The 26,545-nt window shown below is 38.3% G+C and overlaps 1 protein-coding gene across 1 annotated transcript; it reads left to right on the top strand.

The window, feature by feature from the left end:
• Positions 1-436: 436 nt before the first annotated feature.
• LPCAT3 (lysophosphatidylcholine acyltransferase 3) lies at positions 437-26,545 on the top strand. The gene is made up of 13 exons (XM_051962677.1): positions 437-675; positions 20,684-20,791; positions 21,900-22,006; positions 22,387-22,480; positions 22,678-22,715; positions 23,135-23,313; positions 24,078-24,186; positions 24,762-24,848; positions 24,945-25,111; positions 25,473-25,620; positions 25,699-25,857; positions 25,951-26,079; positions 26,166-26,545. Exons 1-12 carry the CDS (start codon positions 522-524, stop codon positions 26,065-26,067), a joined length of 1,467 nt encoding a protein of 488 aa, XP_051818637.1. The 5' UTR covers positions 437-521; the 3' UTR covers positions 26,068-26,079; positions 26,166-26,545.

The following is a 26,545-nucleotide window of genomic DNA, read 5'->3' as shown; positions in this document are numbered from 1 at the left end:
AACCCCCTCACTCAAGCGACCCAGAGTAACCTTCTTTCCCAAGAATCAATGACCCCTCCCTTCCCCGACTCTCGCCTGCTCGGATCTCAGCCAATTGGAGAACAGAGAACGAGCCGGCCTGTCCCGCCCTTTCCTTAAGACTCCTCCTCGAACCAGTTGGAACAGAATCGTAAAATCACTTCTCAGCCGGTTTGGGAATCCTCCAATGGAAATTCTAGTTCCCTCTTCTAAGCTCCACCCCCATCCTCCTAGCCTACCGCGTTGACGGGCTGGTTGGAGTCACCTTTGCCTTACAAACGCCAAACACCGCCTTCTTCCCTCCGAGCTTCATCAAACCCCTCCCCTTCTGTCTCATAGACCAATAAGAATCCGCATGTCTTCCGACTGGGCGGGCTGACAACCAATGTCCACGCTGTGGGCGGGCTTCAGGCTGGAGTTGAGGTGAAGCTGTTGCGCCTTGCCCACAAGCGTGGCGCGCGAAGTGGGGTGGGGGGCGTCCCACGGGGGCGCCCGGAGTTAAGATGGCGACGGCAGCTGATCAGGACGTAGAGACGACAGCCCAGCTAGTGGTCGGGGTCCTGCGTGCTGGGGTCGAGGCACAGTGGCTTGGGAAGTTGTCGGCGTACCTTGGTGCCTCAGAGCAGGCGTTGCGGCTCATCATCTCCATCTTCTTAGGTAAGGGGTCTCTCCTTCCTTGGGCTGAGGTGCCCTGATGTAGAGGGACACGCCTTCCCCCGCCCTCGCCCTCTCCGTCCTTTCTCCGGGGAATTGTCCCGTGCGATCCATGACTCCCCCCATTCCCCACTCCCACTCCCTCTCTTCCCTCCGTCCCCAAAATTCACACCAGCCACTTCCGGGGCATGAATCTTCCCCCACCCCCTCATATACCCCCCACTCTTCTAGGTTGGCTGAGAGCCGGTGCCCCTTGACCTTTGCACTCTCTCTTCTCCTTTCCTTCCTCTTTGGTGCGCTCCTTATGCCCTTTTCCACCCCTGCCTCCATGCCTTATCCTAACTCGCTTGTTCCTTGCAGAGCCTGTGCCTACCATCCTCACCCCCTCGCCTTAACCCTGTTCGGGGCAGTGCCTCTCTACAAGCCTGTCCAAACCCTCTCCCTGGGAGACCCCTATGCCCTGGTCCCAGCCTTCCCACTGGTTTGTGTGCAGTGTCCCCTAATGTCTCTCACTCCTCTCGTGGTCATCTCCCTATTCAACCCCATTCAGCTGATGAGGACCCCCCTCAGTCTTCAAGTCCCTTTAAGTCCCAACTGAAATCCTACCTCTTTCAGGAAACCTTCCAGATCTCTCTTAATTCCAGTGCTTTCCCTCCTGCTGTTATTTCCTAGCCTGCTTTGTGTATGGATGTTTGCATGTAATCTCCTCTAGTTTGTAAACTCCTTGAGGGCAGGGATTAGTCTTTGTCCTCTTTTTGTATCCCCTACTATTGGCACTTAGTAGAACCTTAAGGATGTGTATTGAATTGTTAGCTGCTACTTCTGGAAAGGTAAAAGAGCGAAAGCTACCCTTGCCACCTGAAGCTTCTATCTATATTCTACTGCAGCAAGAGGAATGCAATATGTACTTGGATAAGTAAACTCAGTAGTGGAAGAGCCATAACTACTGAAGTAATCAGCACATTCATTGCTCAAGAAAGGACACTTGAGCTTGACTTGGTGGACCTTGAAAGAATCTAGGAATTCTCATTTGCTCACAAGCAAAGGGTGCCCAGCAAGAGGAACTGCCTTTGCTGAAGCCTGGGGACAGAAGATAGAATCTCATTGGATATGAGGAACAGCTAGTATCAGACCAGTTAGACTTGTGTGTGTACTACATGCACGTATGTCACATGAAATAAGTCTGGCAAAGTGTCCGTTATTTTTATACTATGTGTAATTTTATATATCCCTTCCACCTAACAGCATAAAACTTGCTGGTTTTGAGGGGAATATCAATTCCCTTTAAAGATGATTCATAGATTTTTGCCGTGTGGACAGTTATGTTGGTTGTCCACATGGTGCATTCATGTACTCACAATCTGTGTTATAATTGCCTTCTTTTACCAAGAACATCAGCTCCTTCTACAAGATTACAGAACATTCTTCATGTCAGCCTCAGGTCCCTAAGCATTTTGTGTTTGAATAGTTGAATGTTCACTAGAGGGCATTTTACATAATATATTAGCCTAGGATGGTAAAGGTGAAGCAAACCTTAAAAGTCACCTAATCCCAGCCTCTTTTACCAAGAATAACAGCTCCTTCTACAGGACTACAAAATATTCTTCATGTTTATCTCAGATCCTTAAGCATTTTGTTTGAGTAGTTGAGACTGTTTGCTAAAGAACATTTTTACATTCTATATTAGCTTGGGATATAAAGGTGAAACCAAACCTTAAAAGTCATCTAATCTAAGTCCTTCATATAAAATCAGGATAAAAATGAGACCCAGAGTGATTGGTTAATGATTTGCCTAAATTAATTCAAACTCAGGTCCTTTGACCCAGGGCCAGTACTATTTTTATTATACTATGCTATTTGTAATGCTATAGCATTCTTGACTCTCTAAGCAGCATGGAGAATGCCCTCATATACTGGTTCTTATATGCCAGATATGTTCAGTGTCATCTCACTCTTCATAACTCCATGGACCATAATTCACACTACTTGTCCATGGGTTTTCTTGGCAGAGTTATTAGAATAGTTTGCAAGTTTCTAATCCAGTGGCCAGAGAGGTAAAAAAGTGATTTGTCTTTTGGTCATTCGGGAAGTAAGTGTCTGAGGCTGGATTTGAATAGGGGCTTCCTGACTATGGGCCCACTCTCAATCCACTCAGCCATCTAGCTGCCTCTCATTACACTCTTTAAAAAGTCTGTGCTTTCATCTAGATGCTCTTAGAAGCAGATAGTAGGCAACCTTTGAATTGCCTTAGCCAAAACAGAAATCATCATCTAGTGGTCAGTCCTTTGGAAATGTAACTTAGCTAGGGCTGGGCCTCAGTTGCTGGGTCAGTAGACTTTCTAGCTTACAAGAAACATCCACAGCTTGGTCTTTGCTGACATCCTTTTTGAAGAACTGACATGCCCCACCCAGAGAATTATCAGAGTAGCGCTTTTGGTGGAAGACTATACTAGAGTACAAAATGAAATTATTTCTGTACTGACAAGCTTAGAATCTATTTAGTGGGAGAAGGTTTATGTGCATGAAACTAGAGAAAAATATAAGCAATATGTAATTAAATTCTAAATTGTATGGTGTATCTGCTAGAGAAATTCAGAGGTGAGAGGTAAGGATTGGATTAACTACTTTAAAAGGTGGAACTTAAACTGGGCTTTGAAGAATAGGTAAGATTTTATTTGGTTGAGAGGAATGGGGAGATGAATGAAGTCATAGATTGGGTTGGGTTGGTGAGTGGGTGTAAAGAGTTTCATTGGAAAGAAGGCTTGATAAGGTACAGCCAGATGGTAGAAGGCTTTTAATGCCAGCTTGAGGAGTTTGGACCTGGATCTAATAAGAAATAGTATATTACTGAGGAATAGTATCAGCAAAGCAAATTTTTCAAAATCTAAAGTAGAGATCTTGAATAAATTCAAATTTTCAAGTGACCTTAATTAAAAATTAGTATCATCCTTTAGTATGACATCCAATTTCCCCTATGGATTTTTTCCATGTCACTTTGAACTTTGTTTCAAGTCATGATCCAGTAATTCTGGTGGGCCAGTTCTTATCTTTGTGGTTATATCACTTTTTTCTTATCCTTTCACTCTCAGTTATCATGGAAGTATTATTCAGCATGTTTTACACAACAGTGTTCCAAGTTCTTCAGTAAGTCATATGTGCATACACCCTGGTCCTCTATATCACTGTTTTGTGTTTTAGGCCCAGTTAAGGTAATAAGACCCATACCACATCAAACTGTTTTGTATAAATAAGTAGCCATTTTGTAATACAATTAAAATTATAGTTCAGAAACATACTTCTTTGTGGGAACGAAGGCATATAAAGACAGATACTGTGCACATGGGAAAGGTCACAGATCCAAGTGTTGGTACCCTTCCTTTCTCCTAGGCATTAGGAAGTATTGTTTATTTGATTCCATTGTGTAGACTAGCAATTAGCAAACTGTTAAGTTAGAAGTATGGTGCTAAGTTTTTTCTTTATTCTTTCATATAGTATTGAAGAAAAAATGGAAATCTATTTTACATATACATGTAAAATCCATGTACAGCTTTTTGGTATCCTTTTCCATCACCTCCAGTCAGAAAGGGAGACTGATACCACCTATTATGTAGGGATTAATTTTAGGTTCAGAGTACCTCTTAGATCTACCAGTTAGTAATATCTTACTGTGTAGACTATTTTAGAATTATTTTCACTCTCCTAACAGCTAACTGATACTTCTATGAAGGCAGGGAGAGATACAAGAAGACAATATAGACTAGTTCCAAACAAATGTTCCAGGGAGAAGTCTAGTGGTGGACAGTCTTGGGGAGGGTATCGATATGGCAGTCCTTGTATTATTTTATATTTCTGTATGTTTTGCATATTTGTACAGTTCTAAGAGACTTGGATATCTTTGGGGGTAAAGAGTAATAATAGTAAGGGTAATAGTTGGTAGTAGGAAAGAAGAGAAAAGAACCTGTGTGTCCTGAAAAATTTTCAGGGAATCTGTGAGCTCAAAACTTTTCATAATACTAATACTAAGATGTCTTCATTTCTACGGCAAATATCAATACATGTAACCCACAAAAACAAAAGCTTTGTTATATATGTGTCCTCAATCATTTTTGAGAATGTAAAGGAGTCCTAAGACCAAAAAGTTTGAGAACCATTGGTATAGGATGACCCTATTTATCTCAGGATTCACAGTTCTCCATGAATATTATCATTAATGGTAAGATAAAGTGGGGTGGGGGAATGAACTTTGGACTTGGAGCCATATCTCTGAGCCAGACATCTTACTTTGAACCTCCATTTCCTTATCTATGTAATGTGTCCTAATAAAACTTATACAGACCTTCAAAATGCCTTTTCTGAAGAGGTTGAAAAAAGGGTAAGGCAGGATTAAGATCTGTGGTTTCATTTCAGTAGGGAGCTCCCATTAAGGAATATCCGTCCCCCGGTGCAGAAAGTATGGAGTAAGCATGGAGAGTTAACTCCCGTCATTACATAACAGAAGCTGGACTTGAACACAGGTCCTCTGGACTTTGAAGCCAGTTCTCTTCTCACTCACTGTATTTGATGCATCTGTGCAATAGAAATCAAAACAATTCTCATTTCTAGAATTTATAAGTAAAGTAATAAGGTTTGCAGAGCACTTTCCCTCCTATAGCCCCATGAGGCATATAGTACAACTGTTTTTATACCCATTTTACAAATGAGAAAATTGAAGCATCTGAAGTGATTTACTTTCCTCTGATTACATAACTAGTAAATATCTAAGGCAGTCAGATTTATGCCAACATGTCCTGAATCCAAGTTCAAAATTTCATGTACACACTCACATAGACATTCTTTTTATGAAAAACACTTTGGAAATAGGGCCATTGCTCCAAAAAAAGATTAAAATTAGCTCATCCTAGACTGGATTTTTGGTCTGGACTCTTAGCTTGGGGGGAGGGGGTTAATCTAAAAATAAATGCTTTCTAGAATATCCCCCTTTTTAAGTCTTTCGAATGTTATTATGGAACTAGCATGTGAAGACCTCCCGGTTTCTATTCTGAGCTCTGGTCGCCTGGTTTAGCATAGTAGCTTTCCTGTAGTACTCTTCTTGGCCCAGAGCTATGATTTAGCAGATAACATACCAGAAACTGCAATTATAGCTTACTGAATTCACATCACACAAATTAATGACCTTTAAAGGAAATCTTCTTGTGCCCAGTTACAACTTGCAGTTTTTTTTGGACTGCAATCATGTTAGGCTCCTTAGGAAACAAATCCATGCTGTACTTGGCTCACTGTACATCCCAACCACTAAGCCCAATCTTTGTCTTCTATAATAGAGTTGATGAGCCCTCAAAAATCCTAGCCTTCTAGTTCCTCAACTTCTAAAACACATGTTCTCTGTCTCCTCCCTACTTCAACCAAAAACAGAAGGAATACCTTTAGGCTAACCAGATCTATTTTCAAATTCTTGATGTCTTACACTTCTCTACAGAAATTTCAAATTCCCAGTTTTCCATGCCTCCTATTTGTAATCCTTTCCTAAACCTCTTAGTCTTTACCCTGACTTTTCCCACTATTTTCCTAGCCTAACTTCCCATTCTTTTTTTTTTTTTTTTTTTTTAAAGTCTGGACCCTAGAGCTAATCAGTTTAATACAATATTAACCAAAACCCTTGGTCCCGCCTGTCTTTCTGCTATTCAAACTCTGCTAATGTATCCTAAATTGCCACCCTATCCACCCTGCCTTCTCTGAACTGACTGCTACTAGAAGTAATTAACTCATGATGACTGAATCCAGTACAAATAAATGTTTCTAATATCTGCTTTCTCCACCCTATTTCAGGCTATCATCATTCATCTATACTCCTACTATAGCTGCCAGATGTTAGTCTCTCCTCTTTTTTTAATTACTAATTTTTAAGAATGTTTATACATTTCATTTTCCAGTAATTATTCCCACCATAACAAAAGCAACAGTTAAGCAAAAAATGACCACTACTATGGTCCTTTATTTGATATTCTACTTTAATGTTCTTTCACCTATCTTCTGAAAGGTAGATGTTCCAACATCAGTCATCTGATCAACCAACATTCATCATTGTATTTGACTTGAATTCTGTTTAGAGAGGGGTTTTTTGCTGCTACCTTCACTTACATTATTGTAATTATCCCGTATCTTAGGTTTTGGGTTCTGTTTTTTTAGTTCCTCATCAGTTATAGTCTTCATATTCGTCATTTCTTATTGAACAGTAATCAATCACACTAATACAGCACCATCTGTTGAGACATTCTTCCAGTCTTCCTTTACACATCTAACCAAAATAATCTTCCTAAAACTCAGCCATGACCACATCACCTCCTTGCTTCCCCCAGATAAAACACCAGCTCTTTAAAATTTGCTATAAAAGGCCCATAGCAGTCTACCTCTAGTTTAGCCTCACAGCTTCATTTTGCATTATTCCTTTATACATCCTGTGTATCTGACAAACTGGACCTAATTTTTGTTTTCCCAAACTTAGAAAGTGCTTTGGCCTGCAGCCCTTCCCCCATGACTTGAATGTATACCTCTTTTCTAACTTTCAAAAGTCCTTCCCTTTATAGGCTCAGCTCACATGCCAGCCTTTCCTCTTTCCCTACGACATGTCCCAGTTGAAAGAGTTCTCTCCCTTGTATATTATTTAGCATATTTTTCTAGCTCTCCTTTACTATTTCACATTAATCTGTTTTATTATATTTAATCTGCCACCAGGATCTCATGTACACAATTCCCACCTACCAGAAGTCATTTCAGCTGGTTTTACACCAACTCTTTTTTGGCTTCTACTGCCCTGTCGACATTGCCAGGGTTATATCCTTCGCTGGAAAGTTTTTGTACTACTCAGCCCTCATCCACTGGGTTTCTGGACCATCCCCATGATCCAGTATTAAGACTCACTAGCTTTTACCTTCTGGGCCAATGCCATGAATGCCCAAAGACCCTGACCTTGACGCAGGGTGGCCTCTGGGCTAAATGTCTCCAAGTTCTTTTTCTGTTGTTATTTTTTTTCTTTCTGCCTCCTTTCCTCTAAAAGCTTTCTCATCAGTTGCCCTTGTTGCCAAATTTGCACCTGCCTCCTGCTCCTCAACCTCATTCTCCCTTAGAACCACCAGGAACATCAGCTGCCCCACTTTCTGCTCCATTGTCTGCTCGGTACTTACTGTATTGGAGGGGTTGGTCAGTGACCTCAAAAGTCTCTAACCAGCCGCCTTCCTGTCACACCAGATCTAGAAGATCTAAGGAAATCTCACATGGAGAGCCAGCATGTTAGAATGGAAAGAACATGAGCTGAGAGTAAGAAAAATGCACTTAGTAGCTATGGTTCCCCATTTTCTCCTTGCCTTTCCTTCCCTTCCTTCTCCTTTCCCCTTCTCCCTCAGCCCGGCCCTGTGATAATGCCCTCCTAAAAAATCATCTTGTATCTATTTTGTGTATATTTATATCTGCATTGCATGTTTCTCCCAAACAGATTATAAGTTCCTTGAGGATTAGGTCTGTTTTAATTTTATCATTTTATTCCTAGTATTTAGCAGTTCCTGGTACAGAAAAGTGTTACTTATCCTGTCCCCAACTCTTTCACTATCATCCCTACCTTTATGTCCTTATATGTTCCATGAGGGAAGAGACTAGAATTTTATTTTATCTTTGAATCTAAAACATTTCATTCGTGGTGGGTACTTTATAGACGAGGGGATTGTTACATGGTATTCAGAAAAATTTTACATCGATTTTTTTAAAGGGCTAGGTTCACCTGACAAGTAGTTAAAAAAGAAGTTGATAAATGGGATTTCTGGTTTGGTTATATAGCAAGCATCTGAAAAGGTTCTGCTGCTGGATGCTAACTTCTACATTTTTTTATCTTTCCTGTACATTCACAGCCACAAGTTTCATCAGTTTCTAAAGCTTCCTGTTTAAGCATTGTTTTTCCAGTTACTTATTTTTCTCTGTATCCAATGTTATAAAATCCTCAGCAATAGAACTTTAAAAATCTGAAAGGCATTTCATTGAACAGCTCTATACTAAAAAAGTCCCTTCAGAATAAAGAGAAAATGGGTTGGGAATAAAGTGGACATCTACTTGGCTGATACAAAATCTTCTTCGAATGCTTCCTCATGGCGTGGAAGGGAAATCTAATTTCCTAAAGGCAATGTCAACATGCTGTGAGTTCTCGCAGGTCTTACCTTACTGGAAAGATTGTAATTTTGGCACCAGACTGTCTGCTTTCTGAGGCCAGAATGGTCAAGTATAGAGACACTTATCAGTAGGCTGACCTCTTAATAGAGTACTTTGACCATCTTGAAACAAAGAAAAAATACAAAATTGCCCATGATCCTATGCTTCTCTTTGGTTTTGGAATGATTCTGGCAGAACAGAAGAAAGGAGATCAGTATATCAAGAGACAAGCCGGTCTTAGACATAGTATACAAATTAGCCAGACTGTTAGTCCCCTAGAGCAGTGAACAAGTGGTTCAACTGGAACAACTGGGTCGTATCAATTCTGAAATACTTTCTATAAATGAAACCAAAGGAAAATTGAAACTAAGTGGAAGTGTAATACAGCTGTTTCTTTACAGAAACAAATAAAGGAGTTAACAAGGTTGGGGTTTTTTGTGCATTCAAATGTAGTAGATTCCTTTGGTCTATGCATTCAGGCTCTTCCCCACTCATCTTTCATGCTTGCAAAAAATAATTTTGCTAAATTGCAAAATTGATTTCCTCCTCCCCACCCCTAAACTCCTGTTTGGCATTTCTATTTCTTCATAACCTGGTCACTTATAGGTTTATGGAAGGTGGAGGTATCAATATCCTTATGGTTAAAGTTCTGTTTTTCATACATTCATAAATCCTCCAAAATTTGGCTCCTGCTTGTGTTTTCAGATTTATTTCCTATTTCTCCCCTTGAGGTTGGTCTGACCCAACTGGCCATTGAAGTTCATGTCTCCTAGACTCATTAATCCATATCTTATCTTCATGCCTTTTTATCATTGATTCTGTTCCTGTTGTAAAGATGCCCTCCCTGTTCACTTACTCACCTTAACTTTTTCAAATGTCCAGCTTCCTTTTAAGATTTCATATCAAGTACCACCCTCTAGGGTAGGAACTAATCCCCAGCTATTAGTGTTTTCTTTCTTTCCTGAAATTGCCATATATTTATCTGGATACAAGTTGGAATGTAAGCTTTTTAAGGACAGGATCATTTAATGATGAGATTTAAAAGATGAGAAATCTTTTGGTTTTGCAGCCCCTAATAGTGTTTTGTACATACTTAGTTTGATAAATGTTTGTTGAATTGATTTGCCTAATTTTTTTTAGTTAATAGTATTTTTTTAAAAAATTTTAAATGCATAAAAATAGTTTTCAGTATTCACTTTTGCAAAACCTTATGTTCCAAATTTTCCTGTCTCTCCCTCTGCACCCTCCAGATAGAAAACAATAGGTTAAACATGTGCAATTCTTATACATAAACTTCCATATTCATCATACTGTGCATGAAAAATCAGATTCAAAGGGGGAAAAAATTGACAAGAAAGAAAAAAAACACAAACAAAGTAAACACTACGACTAAAAAAGGTGAAATTAATATGCTTTGATCCACATTTGGTCACCACAGTTCTCTATCTGGATGCAAATGGCTGTTTCCATCACAAGTTTATTGGAATTACCTTGAATCATCTATTGTTGAAAAGAGTCAAATTCATCACAGTTGATCATCACATAATCTTGTTGCTATATAAAATGTTCTCTTGATTCTGCTCACTTCATTTAGCATCAGTCCGTGTTAAAAGTCTTTCCAGATTTTTCTGAAATCGGCCTGGTTATTTTTTATAAAACAATAATGTTCCATTATCTTAATATGTTATAATTATTCAGCTATTCCCCAACTGATGAGCATCTACTCAATTTTCAGTTCCTTGCCACTATAAGAAGGACTGCTACAAAGATTTTTTTGTTCTTATGGGTTCTTCTCCCTTTTTTATGATCTCTTTGCAATACAGACCCAGTAAGACACTGCTGAATCAAAGGGTATGCACGGTTTTATAATCTTTTGGCATAAAATTGCTCTCCAGAAAGAATGTATCATTTCACAGCTCCACCAACAATTTATTAGGGCCCTGTTTTCCCATATTTCCTCCAATATTTTTCATTGTCTTTTCTTGTCATCTTAATCAATCTGAGGGATTTTGTGAAGTGGTACCTCAGTTGTCTCAATTTGCATTTCTCTCATCAATAGTGATTTAGAGCATTTTTTCTATGATTCTAAATGGCTTTAATTTTTGTTCATATCTCTGAACGTTTATCAATTAGAGAATGCTTGCATACTAATTTTAAGGCACTGTGATAGACCATGAATGTAATAAAATGAACACTGTCCTTGCTCTCAAGAAGCTTACCAATCTAGTGACTATGATAAGATATGTATGTCTTTAAGGATAATAGGAGATAAGATGTGTTGAGGGCAGAGAGGTTTGCGTATTGTGCTGTAACAGATTTTGAGGAATTATTTTTATATACTTTCATTTGTTAGGGATCAGGAAAAAAAGTCCCTGAGCTTGGAATTATAACCTACTTTGAGGTAGAAGTATACCTCTACACAGATGGATGAAGCAGATTGTAAAGAGGGAGGCTTTAGTATTATGGTTAGTCAGAAATTAAGTCCAAAGGAAAAGAGAATAAAATAAATAAACCTGGAATGACAGGGTCAGCATAAAGTAATATTCATATCCTTTTGAGGATGTAATATGCTCTATATCTCATCTTAGCCTTACAGTAATATTGAGATGGATATTATTATCCTATTATAGATAAGAAAATTGATGCTCTTAGAGATTTAGTGACTTGCTCATGATCATACTGTTAGTAGTAGTGTAGCAGGATTAGAGTTCAGGATTTTGGGGCTCCAAGTCTTAACTCTCTCCTATGCCATGCTGCTTTTCTCAAATCATAGGGTTTTTGAGTTAAAATATTTATCTATTCCAAATCTCTCACTTGGCAGCTTCTTTCTTTTCACCCAGATGCTGACATGAATAGCCATAGAAGCTTGAGGTAGATTCCATAGAGTTTTACTGAGGACATATTTTGGGGAAAGTGTATAGAATGGTTTGACATAAACTAAGCACTCATTTGACAAATAGTATATACCTATGGTGTACATTTCAGAACACGTGTTAGCAGTGGAAAAGATACAAAGTTTAGAAGCTCAGTCACTGTGAGTCTTAGTAGCCTTTGCCCCTTTCCTTTCACTCTGTCCCTGTCAGTAGAAAAAAGGAAGGACATCATTGCATAAAACTGAGGCTATTTTGTATTTTTTTGTTGTTTCATGAGATACTGTGACCAAAAATTTATTGCCTAGTGACAAGCTTACTAATGTTGAGCCTCTCAATACTAAATTAAACTGGTTTTTAGAAAGCAGTTAGTAGGGTCATACTTAGAAGCCTTTCTAACATGATAAAACCTGTCCTAGTGGAAAAAAGAATGACCATTTATCAAATATGATATAGATAGAGTTGTATGAGTCTGGTTTGAACTTAATAATCTCCAAAGTTCCTAGCAACTTTGTGAGATTAATGGGAAATATTTAAGTAGCAAACGATTGGGGTCAACTGGGTGTGGAAGCTAGAGGAAGAGATTGGTTAAGGAAAAGGGGAATGGCCTAAGGAACTCCTATCCTTTCCAATTTTGTGTCGTGTGAAAATATGGTAATCATGCTCTTTATTCAGATAATTTATAAAACTGTTGATCAGGTCAGCGGCAAGAACAGATCCCTGTGGCACTCCACAAAAGACCTCCTTTCAGGTTAATATTAAGGACCAGACTCTTGGTCCAGTTGTTCACCCAGCTCTAAATCTTGTACTATCATCTAATCCACATCTCTCTTGCTTTTTCCACAAAGAGACTTTATATCAAATAATAGCTAAAATTTAGGACAAACATATATTGCATTCTTCTGAACTACTAGTTTGGAACACTGTCAAAAAAATGTCTTATGGATTTTTAGTCAGCATCTCTAAATAATATGTCCTAGAATTTTTTTCAGGAATTGAAGTCACACTCATTAACTTAAGTTTACAGACTTTGTCTTCCCTTTGTTTATGAAAATCTGATTAGGTCCTGACAGCTTAAGTAATGTAGGAATAAGTAAGGCATGTTTTGCACTATTAAAATAGTTTTGGTAGTAGAACTCAAGTGAGTTTGAAAGAGAAGTAAATAAATTTTAATTCATGAAAGACATATAGTAAAAATAATTTCCATAAGCCTTCATAAAATGGCTTGTAAGTTTCTCACCTATATCTTTTTTCTGTGTGTGGCTTTTCCATTTATTTTTCTTTCAAATAGTAGTTCCTTAAGAATGTGTAGAATTCTTTCTTTTTTTTTCCTTTAATTTTTATTCATTTATTTAGTTAGTTTCTTTAGTTATAGCTTTTTATTGACAAAATGTATGCATGGGTAATTTTTCAACATTGACCTTTGCAAAAGACTTCTGTTCCTAGGACTGTTCTCCTCCTTCTCTCCACCCCCTCTCCTAGATGGCAGGTGGTCCCATACATGTTAAATAGGTTAAAGTATATGTTAAATACAATATATGTATATATATTTATAGTTATTTTGCTGCACAAGAAAAATCAGATTTAGAAGAAGGTAAAAATAACCTGGGAAGAAAAACAAAAATGCAAGCAAATTATAACAGAAAGAGTGTAAATTCTATGTTGTGGTTCACACTCATTTCCCAGTGTTCTTTCGCTGAGTGTAGCTGGTTCTATTCATTACTAATCAAATGGAAGTGATTTGGATCCTCTCATTGTTGAAGATAGCAACTTCCATCAGAATTGATCCTCATATAGTATTTTTGAAGTGTATAATCTCCTGGTTTTGTTCATTTCACTTAACATGTTAAATCTCTTCAAGCCTTCATCCTGTTGGTCATTTTTTATAGAACAATAATATTCCATAACATTCATATGCCACAATTTACTTAACTATTCTCCAGTTGATGGGCATCCATTCAATTTCCAGTTAGAATTCTTTCTTTTTTGCTGACTTCATTGGGAGTAGGGGGAAACCATGGCAGGAACCATTAGGCAGTTCTTTGACATTTAAATGGCTACAAAATGCTAAAAGTGTTAATATTCCTAATAATTTTGGATAGAATCTTACTAGAAAGGACTGGCTAGGTGGTCAACAAAACTTGTTGTATTGAGCTTATGTGCAAGGTCCTAAAAGGGATACAAGTCCTAGTAAGGGTATGAAAATTAATGAGAAGAGGAATTGCTCCAAATAATTTTTTAAATTCAGTCTTTCGTATAGTGTTAATAGGTTGCAATTCTTTTGAGGAACTAATTCAGATTTCGTTTCTGTTTTTGTTGGGTATGGGGTTCCTCATGATATTTCTGCCCTTTTTTTGAGCCTTTTTTTTAATGATGATGTTTCAACCCTACTTCTCATTTGATTTGCTTTTTCAAAAAATTAGTTTTCTTTAGTTTTAAATTTCTGGGGAGTTTTTTGTTTGTTTTTTACCTTTTTTTTTTTTTGGTCTTTTTTGTTACCGTTTTTGAGTGGGCTGTTGATAGGCTAAGCTGGATGACAAACCTCTTGTGTCCATCTCTACGGAAGTCTTCTACTGCTGTTATCTACATAGTTTTATGCTTGTTTGTCATATGCAGTGAGATAGACATGCACCAAAAGGAATGACAGATAAGAATTCCTATCTGAGAAAAATCAGAGGGCTTCTTTGAAGTGATAATAGCATATAGAAACCTGAACTAAACGAACAATAAACATAATTACTCTAGCAGTTTAAGTCCAAAGAGTGTTAAGAAGCAACAAACACAGGCCCAATACATCAGGCAGTGTGAAAAGGAGACTGTCACAGTCAGAGCACATATCCTTTTCCATTAATAACCATGAACCTACAAAAATGAAAGGTTGATGTTTCAGTGATAATTCTGCTTTTAGGTGGTTTTACTGGTTCTTAGGCATTGTACTTTGTAGAGAAATTTGATATTAAGAAGACTATCAAAAGAGTATCAATTTGGGAAGAAAAAAAATTCAGAAATAGTGAAGAACAATAGAGCTTAAATTATACACTATACTGGCTGTTCAACCAGAGATTATGATAATTTTGGTTATTTTTTTAAATTAATAACAAATTTTGTTTAGATTACTCATAAAAATCCCCAGCATACTCCCCAGTTGAAATCCCATATTATAAAATTCTCCAAAATAGTTACATAGGCAACATATTAGTGATTGTAGGTATTTATATAGTACATGGAATCTTTTTCATTTGTTTAAATAAAAAAAAAGTACACACTTTACAAGTTAGAAGAAAAACTAGACAGTGGAAACTGAATGTTGTAGTCATTTAAAGTTGCCACCATACCAGTCCTAAAGTCAGGAGGATCTGAGTTCAAATATGGCTTCAAACACTTAGCACTTCTAGCTTTGTGACCCTAAGCAAGTCACTTAACCTCAATTGCCCTGGCAAAAAATAAGTACATAAATAAAGTTGCTGCCATTGCATACATTTAACCTATATTAGATTGCTTGCTGTCTTGGAAAGGGGAGAGGTAAAGGAGAGAAGAAGAAAAAATAGAACACACAGTTCTAATAAATGTTGAATGAATGTTGAAAATGATCCTTATATGTATTTGAAAAAATAAGATACTATTGAAGTAAAAAAATGTTTGCCAGCTTCATAGGATCTGGTGAGATTTCTGCTCTACAAGCGTTCATATAATAATTCAAAAAGCAATAAGTGGCTGTTGTTTATAAACAAGTATATAAATTTGGAAACTTCAAATTTCCATGTCATTATAAGGCATCTGAAAAGGATTTTAGTTGAGAATATTTGATATATAATAAGTAAAATATTATAAAACCAAAAATAAAATAAAATTGTCTTCCTTTTTATAGTTTGGGGATGTACGTGTGTATTCTGTTTGATTCTGTCTGCATTACTTTGTCACTACATTTTTAAGTCTTTGTGCTAGGCACTGTCGTCATAAAACTCTTCCCCCATTTTTTGTATTTTTAATATCTTTATTACTTTTGTAGCAGAAATTAATTTATGGACCATAATCCAAACCATTACCTAATATTTTAGTATATGATTTTTTGTATCCTGCCACTATCCTGCTGTAATTGCTGAAGCAAATATCTTGACTCTTTTTGTTGTTGTTGTTGTTGATCCAGGATTTCTGAGTAAACCATATAATCTAGAAAGATACATTAATCTTCTCTGTCAATGGTTACTATCTAAGTGACTTAGCTTATATAGGTTTCAGTTTTCTTAACTGTAAAGTGAAGGAGTTGAACCAGAAATATCTCTCAAGTCTCTTCCAGCTCTAGAGTTATGATGTTGTGATCCGATGTATATTTCTTTAACTTCCTTTTCCTTATTGCAATAGTTGGCATGAGCAACTTTGTTTCATGGCCTTAAAAGTTAACATTTTTAAGTGTCTAAACTTCCCGTTTCTCCATTAAAAAGAATGTATACTTTTGAGCATATTAATGAAAAAAATTCTGTAACACATTTAACAAGAGTCCCTATGCTACAAAATTTTCCAAGAGAAAAAAAACAAGTCTGTGAAACATAATACCTCTAATTTCCAAATTCGAAAAGGTAAAGTAGAAAAAGCATATTATAAATCCAAATCACTAGTGAACATTGAGGCAAAAAATAAAATAAATATCAGAAAAAAGATTATGGCACAATATTTTTGAAAAAATGTTCATATGAGCTTTCATATTTAGGCCATGTATTATCTACTGTTGTTGGTATATAGTATAAAATGTTGTCTAAATCTAATTAGTGTCCAACTGCTTTCTTGTTCTGGTAAATTTTTGTGTCATTAGAAAATCCTTAGCCCAGAAGTTGGTATCTTTGGGCTTATGAAACACAAGACTACTGTGTGACTAACCTAGTTTCTCCTAATTAGCAGCTTTCATGTTTTTTAACCAACACCAAATAGTTTTGTTTGCTGCCTTATTATAGCATAGCTTGAGATTGGGTTAATAGTACTACATATCTTTCATTATTACGTTTTTTCTGTTTCCCTTAAGATTCTTCACTTTCAGCCTCCAGATAAATTTTGTCATTTTAAGTGTGGCCCTTTCATGAACAATGAAAAACTTCCTAATTTTTAAAGTAGGAGAGACTAAGGTTTACAAATCTCTTGAGCTTGGTAATTAAGAGCTTCAATTGGCTGTGCCCATCAGTTGTTCACACCAAATCTCTTCAATTAAACTTGTTTGGGAATTATCAATGTTTTCCTTTTTTTTTTTTTAATATTTTTATTTTTATTTTTTGGTTCAGCCTTTGACTTAATCTTTATTTAGGATGTTTTAGATCTTCCTTTTTTGTTCATATTTCCTCTAATGATTATAATTTTTAATGTTTTGTGGTCTGTGATTCTTTTGTCCCGTGGAAGCCTGCAAAGGAATTTTCTTTTAAGAATCTCAACAAATCCATTTTTCTAATTATGTGTTCCTCTTGATGTTTGCTTATCTTTCAAATAGTTAATGAATGAATGAGTACTATTAATCACTTATGTCCCAAGTGTACTGTAGTATTTAGTACAGTATAGTAAGTAAATAGAAGTTGGAAATTATAGAAATAGAAGTTAGATTCCCCATTTTGGCCCTAAAGAAACCTGACTGTGAGTCCCAAGTGCACTGTAATAAATACTGAGGATGCAAAAACAAAAAAGAAGACCTGGCCTCAAGTTTACATTCTAATAAGATAGACAATATACATAGGACAGTAGTTGCCAGGAAGGGATATTTTGGTTTGGGAAGTTAAAATAATGGTGAGTCAATCTATGTGAGAGCTGATTGCCATTTTAGTAAAGATGATAGTGTTGTTGATTGTATTACAATCCAGATCTGAAAGTGAGATGAAGGCAAGAATACAGCAGGCAGGGCAGATAACAAGAAAATAACCAGGGCAAAAAATGCAGCATGATTAGGGCCAGCTAGATATAACTGGCCTATGACACACTTACCGATGAAGATTTTAAGGGATGGTTGGATTTGTCTAGTTGACAGGGGACTTCATAATCACATACAATTAATGTCTTGATGTCTGAATTTGTCAACTTTTTCTTTACTCCCTTATCAGTAAAGCAATTGTTTCCTGTCCTTTCGAGATATAATCAGGTTTGGGTTTTTTTTTTTTTTCTTTTGGGGGGAGAAAGGAAAGACAGTCAGAAAGAGAGACGGAGAAAGACAGGAGATATTACTCAATGTTCATTGTGATTCTGTGCTGAGCACCTTCCCACTCTTCTTAACGAAAAAAGTATTTGTTATCTAAGTATGTCCTGTCTTATCTATAAACCTTATCCACATGCCCATATTTGCATTTAAGTCACTGAGTTTTAAAGTATATTAATTTCTATTTAAATAGGGAAGTGAACCTTTAGGAGTGTGTAATATTATCTACACTGTCAGATACAGTTGCTTTGCTGAGTGGTTTTGCTTAACTGTTACTTTTTGTAACAAGAGGATTCATTGTCTGAAGGGTGGTTTACATATGGGGAAAGACTGGGTATAAAAGGAAAAATCAACAAAACAAATATTTAAGTATACTTGGAAGATCTTAGTTCTTCATAGAATTTCTCTACCTCTTCATTCTGTACAACTGTACATAAACATTTTTTCATCGTAAATAAATAAATAAATAAGCTTATAATCTTTATTTTCCCCCTTTGGTTTTTTTACAAATGTTTCTCATGAATAACTGCAATGATCCATATCAAATGAAATGGTGTTCCTTGTTTTTGTACACATAGTATGTGTACAAAGGCTGACTGAGGAAGAACTGTGAGCCACCATTCCATTTAGTTGCAACATCCTTCTGGTTGCTTTTGTAGTAAGTGTCAATATTGATGTGAATCAATTTAGAAGTAGAACCTCACTTTTAAAACATCTCAGTTAACATTTGTAGATAGGCAGTTCTTAGCGATCTCAAACCCTTTTCTCCAAAGAGATTACCCAGGACCACAGTTACCTCTTATTTTTGTTTCATGCGTTATTATGCTCAAAGAGGAATTCATCATCTACTGAGATATTAACCTAATAATAATAAGTTGTTCCACACCCACCCAAGCCAGCTCTTAGAAAATAGACACAGCCTGTTGCTGTGACCTTATTTGAAACCTTTTCAGCCTGGACAGACCTTACCAGCGTAACCATTGAGAAGCTAGGGCACTCTTGTGTCACAATGAGTCAAAAAGTAGGATTTTGTATAAAGCTAGAAGTCCTCAAGGAGCCTATGCAATAGCTGCTGAAAGTTCCTATAATCTTACCTTTGCTTACCCTATTGAGTATGCCTGTGATTTGACCCAGATAAATCTAACTTCATGTATATCCACTTGGGTATTGAGGTTTCATCTTTACTAAGTTTTTCTCCCAAATGGTGGAATGAGTCAGAACTTCCAAAGATGTACAACAAATTTTATTATTTATAATTTTACTTATGTACACACATGTATATATTTACATCTATAATTTACATTCTCTTGCATTATTACACCCTATGCTGTATCTATGGTGTAAGCATCCTTCCCAATCAGTGTGCCTAAACTGGTCTGCACTATTGTTACTTTTCTGGATTTGTCCAAGTTTACTTACTCTTTTATTCACCAAAACGACCTTAGGCTTTGCTTGGCAAGGGTGCTCTGATGGTGTCTATATTATAGAATTGGTTGTCATTTATCCTGCTTTCTCTTTACTGCCTCTACATTTATCTAATCGCTTGTGATTTACCATAGATGCAAATTACAAGGACTCCCATATTTGGCTGCCCGTGCTTTGGGTGAGATCACTGATAACTTCCATGGATTATCCAAGTGTTAATAGTACTTAGGACCAGGATCTTTGATAATTCCTTAAATGCTCACTCCTAAAACAAACTACTACCTGCTATCTCTAGAGGGCAGATGTACCATGGTATACAAATGAGTGTTAGAACTGAGTTGCTATTGGCTCCATATGCCTTGACCTTCATATTTTAATATGCTTGTAGGTAATACAGGTTACTCTTCTGGTCAGTAAACAGTAAGCAATGACTATGTTCTACACACTTAAGTGCTGGGAATGTGAAGAAAGACAAAAGACATTACCTCACCCAAGGTGCTCACAGTATAATATCAGAGACTACATATAAAAAACTGGAAAGTAGGGAGGGGAGGTGCGTGATGAAGTTGGATGGGAAATAATTAGATGAATGCCCTGGGAACCCTCCTTAAATGAAGAATTTGGGAGGAGCAATCTCCATGTCCACTCTCTCTGTGATCTCGGGGACAGTGTATTAATAAATTTGACTTTCAGGATTGATGCAATATTGTAGGATTATAAGCTTCTAGAGACCATGATGAAGTCCAGTAATGCAGCTGGGTAGGAAATAGTTTGTTCTTTAAAATAACAATAAAGAGGCAGCTAGTTGGTATAGTGGCTAGAACACCAGCTCTAAAGTCAGGAAGGAGGACTGCAATTCAAATGTGACTTCAAATACTTAACACTTCCTAGCTATGTGACCCTGGGCAAGTTGCCTGAGGGGGAGAACTGGGGGGAGGATGTTTTGCTTCTAGGGGTTTTTTTCCCTCACATATACAACTAATATGACATACTACCATGATACATGAAACACTGACTGAAGCAGGATGTTTAGGATAAAAGTTATGGTACATATTTGGGAATTATACCATTTAGAAAAAAAAAAAAAAAGGAACAGCCTTAAGATACTCAAGTGGATCTACATGAAACTTTTATCAAGGTCCAAGTTGATAACACTCTAAAATTAATTCTTCCCTGCTAAAACTTTTTATATTAAAATTTAGTTTCTGGCATCTTGTTTCTGATCTCAGTATCAATACTTGTATATGTTTTTCTTCTATACTAGAAGTATTGTGCCAGAGAAATTTACCTAGCAAAACCTTGGAATGGTTCCTGGATAGTTGGGATAGTAAACTTTTTATCTCTTCTTCTTTCCCAGGATACCCCTTTGCCTTGTTTTATCGACAGTTCCTTTTCTACAAGGATTGCTACCTCATCCATCTCTTCCACATTGTTACAGGCCTCTCAATTGCCTATTTTAACTTCGGTAAGTGATCTGAGAGAACTAAGATAGTGTCCTCATTTGTAAAATATTACCTTATAAAAAGAATTTAGGGAATGAAAGAGAAATATAAACACAGTCACTTTAAGGAGGTTTTGGTGGATAAAGAAGTAGTCTCATTTATTCAATATTTTATTTTTTCCAGTTACATATAAAACAAATTTTTTAAACATTTGATTTTCCAGTTCCAGATTCTCCTTTTCTCTCTTCCCCCATCTTCCCCCCACCTCCCGCCATTGAGAAGGCACATGTGAAGTTATGTAAAACAATAAAGAATTATCTTGACAAACCCAGTGTTTGTGTAGAAGAGAATATGGATTCCTCCTTTTGCTTCAAAATGACTAATCATCCCTTTTTTTCCCCCTCTACTGTTTGCCAAAATAGAAACCTGAATGTTTCCTTCAGCTTTACCTCATTAACAGAAATAGAAATTAGATTTCCCCTTTGGCCCTAAAGAAATCTTGACTGTGAATCAGTGGCACTCAGAGAGGTCTACTCCCTTAGATTATAATACAGCCAATTTTCAGTTTTTCCCTCAACCGAAGCCAAAGATCATTCCATCTGTATTAGGAGGGACTTAAATAGGATTTGATTCCAAACCATTTAGTGGCAGAACTAACACCTGAAAACAGCAATCCAAGCTTAGCAAGTTACCTCCTACTGTGCCTCAGTTGGTTGATCTATTTGCTGGGCAAATTGTGGTTCCCCAACCACATAAAGGGTCTCATAACTGAGTGTGGGGATCGTGAAATTATGATTTATTATCAACAAATGCTTACATATGCTCGTATGCCTATTTTCTATACCTATATATCTGCAGTCATGTAAAAGTTTTTCAGATTAAAAAGTAGAAACACTTTAATAGGTCCTCTGGACAGGATAGTTCTCATACTTTAACTAGCTATCAATCTTTAAATAACATTCAATCCAGCCTAAATTCCTCATGGCCAATGGGAAACCAAAAATAGTGTTCTACAATAATCCAGTATCAGAATGATGTTGTATCCCATTAGCTTCTCAGATTCAGATTTTCAGGATGGATGTGAACCCTGCAGATTCATTCCAGGATTCCTATTCTCTCACCTCCATTTAGGAAACCAGCTCTACCACTCTCTGACATGTGTGGTGCTACAGTTCCTCATTCTTCGGCTGATGGGCCGCACTATAACTGCTGTCTTGACCACCTTCTTCTTCCAAATGGTAAGTTTCATTCCACAGTTCTCATTTTATGTTCTCAGGAAGAAGGTTGTGCTGGTACATTGCACTGGGAAGGAGACCTGGGTTTCTTTTTCTTTCTACATTAGCTGCGTGGTATTCAGATGTAAAGGGCAATAATTGTCGCCCTTTCCTGAAGGCAGGGAGCTAGACCTGGAGTCCCCTTGAAACTGCACATTCTAGAATTCTGTAACTAGATAAGTCCATTTTTGCTCTTGCTCTGAGAGTAAGGGAAACTGAAAAGCAGACGCTAATGTCACAAACATACTGGGTGACCTAGAGCAAATAAGATAAAGATAAAAATACAGATAAAGAACAGATAAATCCAAGATGATAGTTAAACTAATTACTGTTCCCTCTGGCAGGCCTACCTTCTTGCTGGTTACTATTACACAGCCACAGACAATTATGACATCAAGTGGACAATGCCACACTGCGTCTTGACCTTGAAATTGATCGGTAAGTGACAATGGCTTTAATCCTTTATGTCCATTTCCTATACCTATATTAGGCTCCTCCCTTGTCAACCAACAAGAGATTGTTTCTCCCCTACCTTCTTAGGATTGTGCACTTCCCACCCACATACAGTCCTTGAGCGACACATTCAGTGCTTCCCCCTCCCCCTCCGCTTTACCCCACCTTCTCTCTCCGCCCAGGTCTGGCTGTTGACTACTATGATGGAGGGAGAGATTGGGTAAGTAAATACACATTCCACAGGGAGACTGAGGAAACAACCAGCGGGAGGGGAAAAGGCTAATATTACCAAAACTTGTACCCCAAATCCCAGAAGCAGGAAATCCTCCACAGCCAGGGTTATCACTCTGATCCAGATAGCACCTGAGAAAGGATCAGCAGATCTTATTTGCCAAGGTTCGAGCTCTTGACAAAAGTCCAGAGATCACTGACAACAGGGCAACTGGGAGGAAAAGAAAAAAAGAGCTGGCTATTGTTCAGCTCCCCCAAACATGATTACACACATACAAAGGGATATCTCCCTGCTGAAGTGAATGCTTTGGAATCAGAGAAATAGGGCGCAGAGTGGAGATCAAGCTGTGTTGTGGGGAATCTCACAAGGCTATTCCTGAAACACTCATTCTCTTTCCTTTGGCACAGAATTCGTTGTCTGTTGAGCAGCAAAAATATGCCATTTTGAGAGTCCCTTCCTTCCTGGAAATTGCTGGTTTCTCCTACTTTTATGGGGGTTTTTTGGTGGGACCCCAATTCTCCATGAACAATTACATGAAGCTGGTGCAAGGACAGATGACTAATGTACCAGGGAAGAAACCCAACAGGTAATCTTATCCCCAGAGATCTTGGCTAACAAGATCTACCCTTCTAGGATTGCAGTCCCTTCTGATACAGGGATCTTCCTAGGACAAGCCTAATGAGTGCTAGAAAACATGGGCCTTTATCACCCAACCCCTAGACTGTTAAAATAGGCTATTAGTAAAGATGTGCCAGGATGTTCCACTTGGTTTGTGTAGGTCCAGTGAATCAAATGCTAATGTTTTTTCACACATCTTATACAAATTATTATCCTTCTCATGAAGATCCACACCTCATGCTTCCTCCTACCCTCCAAGTTTTTCTTTAAACAAGCATTCCTTGAACTAATAGATTGAGTATAATTAGAACTATCCATTTGCTGACAGCTTGGATAATTAAGCCAACATTTGCAGCTTTACATTCAAGTGGGGAATGCTATAGTTAACTACTTAATGTTAATGAGTTCCTTCAGTATATTCTTAAAAGTTGTATCCTATTTTGTTGAGTCTTTTAGATAAGAGTAGCATCCCTGAAGTAAGAAAAATCAATCAGGAAGATGTAATTTATTAGGAGCCAAGCCAAGGATTTTGCTAGACCTTTAACAAAGACTCTGCTCTTTCTAATGCCTGTAGATTAGCACAGGACCTCATGTCCATTCAAATCATTTATGGAAAATGTCTTTCCTCACAGTTGAGCCCTTGGGGAAAGCCTTAAGAGGCTTCCAATTGATGGTTAAGGTTCTCCATATTTTAAATTAGAAATATATAGTGACTTTATTTCTCTCCTGCAGTATTCTACCTGCTCTCAAGCGTCTGAGTTTGGGCCTCTTCTACCTGGTGGGCTACACACTGCTCAGTCCCTACATCACAGAAGACTATCTGCTCACTCAGGAGTACAAAGTGAGTAGTTAACCTGAAGACCACCACTTGTCCTCTCCACATGGGATTTCATTGCTGTGTGACTGGCTAGCCAGACCTCATTTTCTCAGCCAAAGACCAGACGGGTACATTGTACTTTCGAAGATAACTCTGCCACTGCCTTGGTGCCTCTCACCTCAGTACCCAGGGCAAACTGGGCTTAGAACTTTGTCCACTTCCACTTCAGGTTCAAAGCTCAGCTGCTCCCCTCCAAGGAAGTTCTCCTGACACCCTTTCTGTATCTTGATGGTGTTTAATGATAAGCTTCTGTGGAGATCCGAAGGCACAGGGAAAGACAAGTCCCAATTTCTGCTCTCCATCTAACCAACAGAAAACCTGACTCATACTCAGAGGCACACAGGGAAATAGTGGAAGAAGGGAAAGAGTTGTGGTCCACTTTCCTGTTAACGAGGAAATAAAGCTATATTGAACCATTAGAGACTAGCAAAAGCAAACAAACAAAAAAATCGCCAAACGGGGCAGGTCAGTCCAGAGGACAAACACTAGTGGGTTTGTTAAGTGGCATCTTTAACTCGTGTTTTCCCTCTCTCCCAAAGAACAGCCCCTTCTGGTTCCGATGCCTCTACATGCTAGTTTGGGGCAAGTTTGTGCTCTACAAGTACGTCACCTGTTGGCTGGTCACGGTGAGTGGGAGAGGGCCAGGGAAAGAAGCTTGAGCTGGGAGGGACTAGAAGACATCTCTACTTAGTCTTTTACTCGTGACGCAATTTTTCCTTCAGGAAGGTGTGTGCATCCTGACCGGGCTGGGCTTCAACGGCTGGGATGAGAAGGGACACCCCCTGTGGGACGCTTGTGCCAACATGAAAGTGTGGCTGTTTGAGACCACACCACGATTCACCGGCACCATCGCCTCTTTCAACATCAACACCAACGCCTGGGTGGCTCGGTAAGCAACCACATGTGCACTGCAGGGGTGTCATTACATCATCCTGCATCTTTCTTGCCTGAAAACTGAGCCACAAATGGAGTATGTTTGTGTGCCCCTGGAGGGTGAAATTAGAGGCAGCATGACTTCCTCCAGTGGGTATCAAGCTGGCTTCATCCTCTGCTCTAGCACAGGGTAACAATGACCCTGGAAAATCATTTTATCTTATCCCCCTACTCCCGTTCCTTCTGCCTCTACCTGCCAGCATCAATGGGGAGCACAAAAGAGCTAATAATCAGCCCAATTCTTGGACATGAGAGGGAACAGATGTTGCAGAAAGTCTTGGTTTGCCTGGAACTCATGTTTTCCTTTTTGTTTCCAGCTACTTTTTCAAGAGGCTCAAGTTCCTTGGGAACAAAGTGGTATCCCAGGGCCTATCCCTCCTTTTCTTGGCCCTGTGGCATGGGCTGCATTCCGGCTACCTGATCTGCTTCCAGATGGAGTTCCTCATCGTTATTGTAGAGAGACAGGTGGGACACATACACTAGACTGGAAAAGTGAGTAGCAGTGAGGGCCAGGTGTTGATTTTACATTCCTGTCTCTTCCAGGTTGCCACCTTAATTACAGAGAGCCCAGTCTTGAACAAGCTGGCATCCATCACTGCCCTCAAGCCCATCTTCTACCTAGTGCAGCAGACGATTCATTGGCTTTTCATGGGTTATTCTATGACTGCCTTTTGCCTTTTTACCTGGGACAAATGGTTCAGAGTAAGTTGAGGGGGGCCTGCCTGTCAGGATGGAGAACTAAAAACCAGGACTTGAATCATACCCTCAATCTCAATGATCTCCATCTCTCTACAGGTCTACAAGTCTATCTACTTTCTTGGCCATGTTTTCTTCCTGAGCCTCCTATTCATATTGCCTTATGTTCACAAAATAATGGTGCCAAGAAAAGAAAAATTAAAGAAAGCAGAGTAATCTGCCTCCCTGGTAAGTGCACCTGAGACCTTCAGCAGAAATGAGAACTTGGGTGGTAGGAATTGTTGGATTGTTCTAACCAGCCTTTTCTCTTGCAGATGGCCTAAAATGGGACTGGTACAGGAACTACTGCCTCCCTTTTCATAGGACTCCTTTGCCCTGAAAACATGCAGAAGACAAAACCAGGGACTGGGAAGGAAGGCATGGCAGCTGCCAGCAGGTCTCTTCTGCCAGCTAAGGGGAAAGAAACCTTAGGGGAGTGTGGAGGGACCCATCTTCACTCTTGGGCTCCCCCATGCACATTGCCTTATCTTTCCCCTTCCAGCTGGGAATCTGTGTTCTCTTTTCTGCTGATTCTACATGTGCGGATATCACAACCACTTCCTGGTGGAAGGGAAGGGACACAGGTTCTACCTGCTTCATTTTTCTACCTTGGAATTGTACCAGATAAAACTACTTCTGTTTGTTCAGTTTTTCA

This window comes from Antechinus flavipes, chromosome 5 (assembly GCF_016432865.1).
Source record: "Antechinus flavipes isolate AdamAnt ecotype Samford, QLD, Australia chromosome 5, AdamAnt_v2, whole genome shotgun sequence".
NCBI classification, from domain to species: Eukaryota; Metazoa; Chordata; class Mammalia; order Dasyuromorphia; family Dasyuridae; genus Antechinus; species Antechinus flavipes.
Note: the sequence above shows the minus strand (reverse complement) of the source record. Positions and strands in the feature narration are given on the sequence as shown.

Excerpts from the sequence above, each read along its gene's own strand:
- LPCAT3 (XM_051962677.1), top strand. The coding sequence starts at position 522 with ATGGCGACGGCAGCTGATCAGGACGTAGAGACGACAGCCCAGCTAGTG. Across the intron at positions 20,792-21,899 it reads AATTGCCTATTTTAACTTCG|GAAACCAGCTCTACCACTCT; the intron begins GTAAGTGATCTG and ends ACCTCCATTTAG. Across the intron at positions 22,716-23,134 it reads ATGATGGAGGGAGAGATTGG|AATTCGTTGTCTGTTGAGCA; the intron begins GTAAGTAAATAC and ends CCTTTGGCACAG.